Source organism: Helicoverpa zea, chromosome 20 (assembly GCF_022581195.2).
Source record: "Helicoverpa zea isolate HzStark_Cry1AcR chromosome 20, ilHelZeax1.1, whole genome shotgun sequence".
Lineage (NCBI taxonomy): Eukaryota > Metazoa > Arthropoda > Insecta > Lepidoptera > Noctuidae > Helicoverpa > Helicoverpa zea.
In genome coordinates, this window is record NC_061471.1 from 5,169,056 (window position 1) to 5,179,188 (window position 10,133).

Consider the following 10,133-nt stretch of genomic DNA (forward strand, 5'->3'; position numbering starts at 1 on the left):
TGCGCAAACATCGATATGATGTAATGTGAGTTACAAGTACAAACGACATTGTTTTAACAGCCTGAAGTGCAAACATATTGCTTTGAAAAATAAATAACTGCCTTTAAATACATAATTCTTGCGCAATTTTATAATGATTTATAAGCAAAATGCTTTCAGACTTTCAGGGGGCTAAGAATACCTACCTTAGAACCTAGTTACTTACCTACGTAACAGATCATAATACCTATCTGTATAAAACGTTTTAAATGCATGTTACCTACCTACATAAAATCAAAAACTACATAACTTAGGTACTGGGTACACAGGGCACAGGGTACAGTACCTATCTACAACCTACAATACACCTACTTACCTACCGCTTTTAAAATAACCCGTTTCTGAGATACCAAAAATGAAAAAAGTCTGGGCAGATGATACAAAAAGAATTAGTTATCAAGAATTTACTCTTTATTTTTTGAACGAAGTTAAAAAACTGTCAAAGCTGTTTCCATAGCAACGGTTTCTAACAATAAACGGCACAACAGTGTTTGTTTAATTAAAGGGCAAGGGAAATAATTACTTTAGCTTGCGTAAATTAGGATTTTGATTATGGAAAGTTAAAAATTGAGAATGGATAACGATGTAGCAAGCTATTCGGTGATAGGCCGCATTGGTGAGGGTGCCCATGGATTAGTGTTCAAAGCAAAACACGTTCCTACTGGACGCGAAGTGGCTTTGAAAAAGATTCTTATAAAAAATCTAGAGGATGGTATACCAGTTAACGTAATGAGAGAAATTAAAGCTCTGCAGTTGCTTCGGTGTAAATATGTTAGTTCCCTTTTTAACTTTATTTCGCTGTAATTTTTGTGGCGTTAATCAATAATTTAATCAACAGATAATAAAACTGTACGACATGTTTCCCCGTGGCATGAGCCTGGTGCTGGTGTTAGAGTACATGTGCTCGGGGCTATGGGACATGCTGCATCATACACAGCAGGAACTCACTCTGCCCAGGGTCAAGACGTATGCGCAGATGCTATTGAAGGGCACCCGGTACATGCATGCGCACTATGTGATGCATAGAGTGAGTTTTGTTCACGATCCTTCAAAGCCATTTTAACCATTTTCCTGTTTTACTAGACCTCCAGCCTGGAGGTCTCTTTTCATAAAGAGAAGTCACTATCACTTATTGTGCATTGTCGGCTTCAGAAGACGAAGTCCATCTTTCGTCATGAGCTAGTATTCGCGTTCATACGACGACGATGAAAATGCTACAAAGTAATGTTTAACATACTCTCACCAGGATTTGAAACCCGCGAATCTGCTAATAAATCATGAAGGGATATTGAAGATCGCTGACTTGGGTCTAGCCAGGCTTTATTGGCCGGATGGCGGCAGGCCTTATTCGCATCAAGTGGCTACACGGTATGGACTCGACTTTTTAAACAGCATTCATTCTGTCTTTGTAATGGGAATTATTTTTGACTTTTGTTTACTTATCTTTAGGTGGTACAGAGCTCCTGAACTGCTGTATGGCGCTCGATACTATACCGAGAAGGTGGACCTGTGGGCGGTCGGTTGTATATTGGCGGAACTGATTACGAAACAGCCGCTTTTTGCCGTTAGTATCCTATTATTTTTGCGCCAACATACACTACACTTTACTTCTTCTAACTTCTCACGTCTTGTCTCCTTAACAAACTTCAGGGTGAATCAGACATCGAGCAGTTGGCAATAGTTCTGCAACACCTGGGCACGCCAAACGAAGAGACTTGGCCGGGACACTCTGACCTCCCCGACTTCCACAAGATCACCTTCCCCGAGTCTACGCCCACGCCCTGGCCGGAGCTGCTGCCAGGAGTCGAACCTGACGCCGTGAATCTCGTCAGATCCTTCATCATGTATGACGCGAATAGAAGAATTTCTGCTAAAGAAGTAAGTTGCTTTTGACAACACAGCGCCATAACGACAGTGCTAACCTACGTTTTTACCGGATTACCAAAAATTAGGTACCTAGGCTTTTTTCCATAAAAAGGTTTTGTTTAAATAATGTTTTTTAAAGTATCACGCTGCAATATCTACAGCCCCGGATCTTCAAATTTTTTTAGGCGGGGCAAAAACTGAAAAATGCCTCCCCAACTTATCTATGTTTATTTTCACCAACGAAAATCACTTTTTTGGTAGGTAATAAAGGACTTAAAAAATATGTCCAAATCATTGTAGGCTCAAACTGTTGGCCAGGTTTAAGTTATGAAAGTCGAGAGAGATTAATGTACACAAAAAGTTAATAAGTTTTAAAAAGCGCTGTAAAGTAACAAGCAGTCGGACTTTTTTGTTTTTGAGGACTCAATAAATATTTTTTTTGACAGCGTGGATTTGACTGACCGTTTGAAGTCAACAAGGCAACGCTTGTGTAATATTGCGCGAGCGAAGCGAGCGCGAAATTTTTGAATCTACAACAAAAAAGTACCTGATTAAGTACATTGTTAAGCAACAAGTAGCCGCGAGCGCAGCGAGCGCGAGCTTCTTTAAGTTATTTGTTTGAAAACTCACAAATTAAACTGGGAATTATCTATACATATAATAAATCGAAACATGAAGACCTGATGCAGAACTGCAACAGACCAACAAAATTATAAGAGATACAAAAATGGTGCCATGTCAAAAATTGTTCCACGTGATGAGCATTTTCGGCTGAGAGAATAAATTTGAAGATCTGGAACACCTGATGTGGAACCCCAAGAGCCCAGCTACTCTGTAGCATATACGGGTATGACGTTTTAGCAAAAGTTGTTCAATCTAATAAGCACTCTCTATTGACTTATAAAAATCGATGATCTGGAACACCTGATGTGGAACTTCAAGAGCCCAGCTACACGATAGCATATATAGGAATACCGTTTTAGCAATAGTTGTTCAATCTGATGAGCACTCTCTGTTGACTTACAAAAATCGAAGATCTAAAACACCTGAAGTTGAACTCCAAGTGCCCTACTACACTTGCAATGTATAGTAATGAGGTTTTAGCAAAAGTTGTTCGATCTGATAGACATTTCCTGTTGACTTATGAGAATCGAAGATCAGAAACGACTGATGTGGAAATGAAAGCTATCTCTAATTTCACTGTATAATGGAAGTACCTCCAAGCAGTGACGGCGGTTATAGTTTAGGACAGACTTTCAATTATGATGGTATATCATCGTCAATTTTACTCTTTTACTACAAAGCTTCATAGAATGAATGTTCGAGTTTTAATACTATTTGAGTGTTGTATTATTTTCCATTTATCTTCGTGACACGGTAGCCTACTCAGTAACGCGGGGGGCAAGGAGGCAGTCAGCTAGATTTTAATTGATCAGGTATCTTTTTCACAATAAAACTATTACCATGGCTAGAAAGAGGTCGAATCTTCCAATGTTCCTAAGGGGAGAATCATAAGATCCCAAAAATATACCGAAGAGCGTTTGGAAGGACTTAATGCTGTTCGAGAACATCAGTCTGCAACTTGCTCCGAAATCTCATCGTTGCATTGGCAGGTACTTGCCAGACCTGGAATCGAAGTCACACACTCATACTTAAGAGATTGGTTCTCTAAACACTAGGTCACCACTACTTTGTTATCTAAGGGTCCGTTCCGAAAGCCCACTTAAATGCGGACTAATTAGAATCACTACTTTTGTCCCTATGGTCACGCCTATTGCGCTTTAGTTCTTAGCATTTTTTTAGTCTGCTTTGCTTTTACTGTTGAGGTACAAAAGTTAAATATATGGAACGTTTCAAATGATTTTGCGTATCCCGTTGTTTTCCCGTCAACGGGCCCTTAAAATTTAACATCAGATGATTCAGATCTTTGATTTTGCTGACCCCGTAGTCGCTGGCATAAAGGACTGGATCCGCGTACGAAGTCGCGGGCAGAAGCTAGTGTATAACTAAAAAGAAACCATGATTAGAGCGAGTGCCATTTGTGTTCGTTGATTCGGTGCGTCAATAAAAATAATAAACCATCAGAAAAATAGCACACAAATTGACATTTAGCCGCGAGCGTAGCGAGCGAGAATTTTTTCACTTAGTTGGAGGATGTTAAAAGTGAAAAATAATTATTCCGCCCGGGTTATTCGCACACCCTGCACGATGGTTAAGATGGCCCTGTAGGTAACTATTATGGTAATCTGTGATGTGGGATTTAAAATCAGGCACCCGCCTGATTTTGCCGCCCGGGGCATGGGCCCTGGCTTGCCCCCCCCTAGATCCGGGGCTGAATATCTACCTTAGGAAAGGTACTTCCACATTCAAGTATGTTTAGTATGCGTGAGGACTCCTATATTTTTGTAACCTATTGTCACTATTTATAACCAAACTATGGACTTCCAAAAAAAGGAGGAGGTTATCAATTGGACTTGATTTTTTTGTCTTAGTAACTTGATTGTCTTAAAAAGCAGTATAAGAGGAAAATTAAATACGTTATTTATAATTTCCAGGCTTTGAGACATCAATGGTTCCACAGTCGACCTCCGCCCGCGTCTTTAGAAGACATGCCTAAACCAATGATGAATAAACTAAAATGATTCAATGAACTGTATTAAATTAAAAATGTTGTTCGTTTTTTTTTATTTCACCAATATTTATCAACATTATTCAGGCTAGCCAGAGTAGCTTGACAGATGATCTAAAAATAGAACTGTTTTAGTAGTCCTATCGAATGATTGTATTTCGTCCTTGATGGTGATTCATAAATTATATAGACACATCCAGCAGTTCAACAAACTGATTTCTAGTAGTTTTATCGCTTCTTGTTATCCTCGAGTTTTATCACAAAAATATTCCATAAATTATAGAATAGACGACAACTTTATAGACTTCACTGTCTTCCTTGGACATGAAAATGGTTAAGTTAAGCGTTTTAAAATAATATACACTATAAATAGATATATACATATTATTATAGGTTATTGTATCCCACAGAGCCAGCGCAAAAACGAAGCAAGAAAATCCCCTGTTTATATTTTCGGGGTTACTAGTAACTTACCAGCCTAGACTATGAGAGGTCACACATTTTTTCGTGTAAAATATATAAGTGATTATAAAATAAAATACATCACGTAAATAAGTAAAAATAGTTACTTTGTTTTACTTGGTTATCCAAAAACTGATTCGCTCTACCGCTTTTGAAATTTTTAAGCAATTTATCCTTATGGCAACATTAACACAAATCCTGCATCGCGCAAGCAGTGTTTTACAACGCTTGTGAATACAGGATTCAAAATGCAGTACAACTAGTCCCATGGGAGCTATCAAAACAATTCTTGCGTACGTCACGACTGCTGATGCGGGTTATGACAACTCAAATATTCCTCATGGGCACGTATGGGAACAGGACTATTTATCCATGTTCCCAAACGCTGACTTCAATTATGTATTATCTATTCCTAAACTGCGTTACTACAAACACTACTGTCCGTGGCCGAGTATTAACTAACGACACGGGAATAACGTAGCTGTGGGTAGTAATTGTTCTTAGGATACTCAAATCGCGAGATTTGTTTTTGTAGAATCAAATGTTTCCGACTTTTTTACGAAATCAAGCATCGCAAGGAAGGATTGAGCGGAAAAGCCGCTTCAAAGCTTTTAAAAGCCACCCGACACGGTCCAACGGTTGACTCAACCACACAGATTTTGGTCGTGAGAACGTCATTCTGAAAGAGAATTTACGTCTTCATTATTTTCATTATATCAATGCTGTTGGACAACGCCTTGAAACAGATAAACGGTTGCACAAAACGCGTTCAAACCGCCTCGGAAGTGCTTGCTAGGTATCAGAATTGGTCGATGTAGAAACTCCATTGTAGATAGTCAACGGAGAGAAATAAAACAGGGCACTTTTAAAATGTATTTTATTCATTTAATTAAATTATAAATCAGTAATAATTACAATATCAAGTTGTACTTTAAATCTTATGTACATTTGAGCCAAAACAGTGAATGCACAGAGATACCTACTTATAACAGCTATATAAAATATCCTAAACAAGGAGACGACAGATAGGTAATTTCAAAATAAAGTGATGTCGTACTTTCCCCTATATACCATGCATTACCAGTGTTAAAACTACCCATTAAATACGACAAAAATGGTAAACAACCACATTCACCTAATTTGATTTTTATTGCATAAAAGTCTTAAATAATTAAAATACTAACTTCCCTCTTGTTTACTTGTACAATTCAAGTAACAAATAAACTGACTCTCAAGCACTCTTGAAACGGAAATGTTAAACCTTTACAACTACTTACTTTTTGGAATCATTCGGAGAAACGTAGTTCCGTTAATAAATAAACTATACTTTAAATAATAATCATAATAAAATGCAGATAAACATACATTAAGAGAGATCAAATTATATACCGTTCCATACATTCAACATTCAACGCTGGAAGATTTATATAATACCTTCACAATTTCGTCTTTACTATCTAAGATGAGGAAAAAATAGCCTTACTCACTGTGTAATATAAAGACTATTCAAATTATCTAAATAATTAGTTAAAATCTACCACAGCCATTGTTACAACTAATAGTTAAGTAACATTGGACTTCGATGTAGAATTTTTGTAAGCTTAGCGATTGCATAACACGAATGCCACAATACGATTACGAGCATATGGTTAAAAACACTTAAGCTTGTCATAATAATATTTCAAATATGCTAAAATATATGAATCGTTATTTCGAAATATTAGGGCCTCCTTAAAGTAGCCGCAAGTTTGTCTTTGTATGGTCTATGGCTTCTAGCGACGCATTGCGGTTCATTTAAGGACGCCGTCACAATATTAAGAGCTACTAGTTCGTAGTACCTATGTAAATAACATATTCAACTTATACACGAAATTTTATTCGAATTGATCAGTAAACGCAAATTCAGTTTAATTTTGTCAATGCTTAAACTAGATTTTATTTCATGTCTTAAAAAGGATACTGAATTTAAATTACTTACTTCCATTCTAACATGACATTTGTAACGTCACTGATCAAATAATCAAACTTTCGGTATACAAAAGCAACCAATGCAATGTAAACACAATTTAAACTACCACATTATAGTTTGCTAGAAGAGTAAATATAGAACAATGGTCTTAATTTTATAGGTACTGTGATTCTATTACACAACATGGTCTGCTTCTTACAGCACAGCGGTTAGACTGACACAATTTTATTATTACATTGCTATTGTCAAAATCAGTATAACATGCAAGATTTACGCTGGATATCAATAACACATGAATTACTTGCAAAATGGGTTTTGCCTTTATTACTAATGGCCGATTTTTGATATAAGAATGAATCTCTAACCGCAAAACAACGTATAAACGCAAACCAAAGTTTACAATGAAAAACATATGCATAAAACAGCTGTGATGAAATAATCCAGAACAATCATATTTACAGTGCCTATCAAATAACTTTGCCGCTCTGAAGTTGTCTGCGCAAGCACAGTAGCGTATGTTGCCTAAGACATCAAATGGCTGCTGACTTCAGAACGATAAAGTTGCTTGACGGGAACTGTATTTCTCAGTAATATTCATAATAGACATTATGTGGCATGGTGAGTTTCCATATTCGAAAATGTCAAAATTGTCGGACATTCGCTAAAACTAACTAAAACTACTTTGGTTCAGTGTCACAAACAATATCAATCAGGTACCGTTGAATGTGCACGTGAATATAACGAAACACAAATTAATATTGTGCTGTTCAAGTGAATACGACATGTAGACAAACTTTCATTATGTAGATAACACTGAATTACGAAATAGCAACTTTCTATCAGGAACATATCTGACAGATAAAATATAGCTTACAGTTTCACAGATCTCGGATAGCAATATCTGGCAGATAGCATTAACTATCAGATGACCAACTGACACTTACTTTATCAGTGACACCGGGTGTCATTGTCTCTGACTGTATCACGGAATCTCGAAGTTCAAAATGCCGAAGTACTGAAGCCATAAAGTACACAAGATCGATGCACGTGACTTAGAATGTACGCTACATCGAAGTACTGAATTGCGAATGTTCATGATACCGATGTACGGAATATCGAAAGTTTGTTATAGCGAAGTACGTGATTGCGATTGTTCTGAATCCCGATGTACGGAATATCGAAAGTTTGTGATACCGAAGTACCTAATATCGAAGGGTTTAAAATCACGGTATCTGCGGTAATTGGTAATATCAACCGGAAATGCTTTAAATATCGTATTTTGATCAATTTCCAGTAAAAAATGCATTGCTTTAATGTACTTGTGTTAAATCTACGAGATCTTATGTTGTTATTCCACGACTTTGTTTTCGATTTCTGTCGTGGTTCACATTTATTCATCATTATTTGCCGAGCCTTTCCCAACAACCACCCACCCACCTAACATTGTATTGAGGTCTGCATTATATTGAGCCTAGCCTTTCCCCAACAACAATGTTGGGGTCGGTCTACGAGATCTTATGTTGTCGCTCCTTGTAAAACATTGATGCTCCCCTGGCCCCAATACAATGCTGAAAACAAAAAGTGTATATAATATATAATGCAGACCTCAATACAATGTTAGGTGGGTGGGTGGTTGTTGGGAAAGGCTCGGCAAATAATGATGAATAAATGTGAACCACGACAAAAATCGAAAACAAAGTCGTGGAATAACAACATAAGATCTCGTAGATTTAACACAAGTACATTAAAGCAATGCATTTTTTACTGGAAATTGATCAAAATACGATATTTAAAGCATTTCCGGTTGATATTACCAATTACCGCAGATACCGTGATTTTAAACCCTTCGATATTAGGTACTTCGGTATCACAAACTTTCGATATTCCGTACATCGGGATTCAGAACAATCGCAATCACGTACTTCGCTATAACAAACTTTCGATATTCCGTACATCGGTATCATGAACATTCGCAATTCAGTACTTCGATGTAGCGTACATTCTAAGTCACGTGCATCGATCTTGTGTACTTTATGGCTTCAGTACTTCGGCATTTTGAACTTCGAGATTCCGTGATACAGTCATTGTCTCTATGTCGTATCCTTGTAAATAACTGTAGTGATTTAGCTACTAAACCTAGAAATTAGCTAACATGGAGCCTTGGGACCCACACGAACATTTAATGAACGCTGAAACTTTAACCAAAACGCGTATACGTGACGATGGAAACCACCATCTAGGTAAGACACAAGAATTTAAGAAAATCGTACATGTTCAAATACTATGAAAAAGAAATTAAAACCAAGATTAAGACCCAAATGATTCGATAACGTAAACGTCAGTTTTGTTAAAACAACTGTTACAATGAATTGTCATGTTCAATTTTCAAAGTAACCCAGGGGCCCGATTCTCTTAAGTTAATAATGTCAAAATCGAATCGCAATATGATCGCAATAGCAGTTTTAGCCATATCTGGCATTCTGCTACTAATAAAAGACCAATCGTATTCGATTGACATTTGATTGGTGTGCGATTGGTCTGCTATTTTGGTGATTTTGGTCTATACGGTAGTTTGCTGTACAATCATTTTGCAATCGTAAATCATTTGCAGACAAAATGATTCATTATTGAATGACAGAAAAGGATAAAAACGTTTATTTCAAAGAAAAAATAGCAGAATGCCACATACGTTTCAATCGTAATCGAGTCGGGATTGGATCTCAGTCGAATCGAGTCGAACATGAATCGTATGTCGCTTAAGTAAAATTAGGAGAATCGGGCCCCAGGTGTTTTCACCAAATCTATTTCTACATTCGTATCATTATAAACTTTTTTCGGATCGAAATTAGAAATAGTACGGTAGACTGCACATCAGTGGTAACTGTCATGCATCTTAACTCAATAGTGATTACTACGATTTTCATATAAAACTGTTACCACTGACCTGAAGTTGACTATACATAGCATGTGTGTACGATATCTGTGCCTTCTACCAACGTTATATATCTACATATTCACATAATCAAAAAACTAGAGATTGCTTTATATAATTTCAGCGAAATTTGTACGTTACTCTTTACTTTTTTTAATAAGTATAACGTATTACACCAATATATTACTCATTGCTCACTAACCTCCTTTTTCAGAAGTCGGAGAAAAGAGGTATCA

The 10,133-nt window shown here is 36.9% G+C and overlaps 1 protein-coding gene across 1 annotated transcript; it reads left to right on the forward strand.

Annotated features, from left to right (window-relative positions):
• Positions 1 to 542: 542 nt before the first annotated feature.
• Positions 543 to 4,573, forward strand: LOC124640230 (cyclin-dependent kinase 20). The gene is made up of 6 exons (XM_047177908.1): positions 543 to 810; positions 878 to 1,066; positions 1,286 to 1,407; positions 1,489 to 1,603; positions 1,690 to 1,917; positions 4,461 to 4,573. Exons 1-6 carry the CDS (start codon positions 613 to 615, stop codon positions 4,545 to 4,547), a joined length of 939 nt encoding a protein of 312 aa, XP_047033864.1. The 5' UTR covers positions 543 to 612; the 3' UTR covers positions 4,548 to 4,573.
• The last annotated feature ends 5,560 nt before the right edge of the window (positions 4,574 to 10,133 follow it).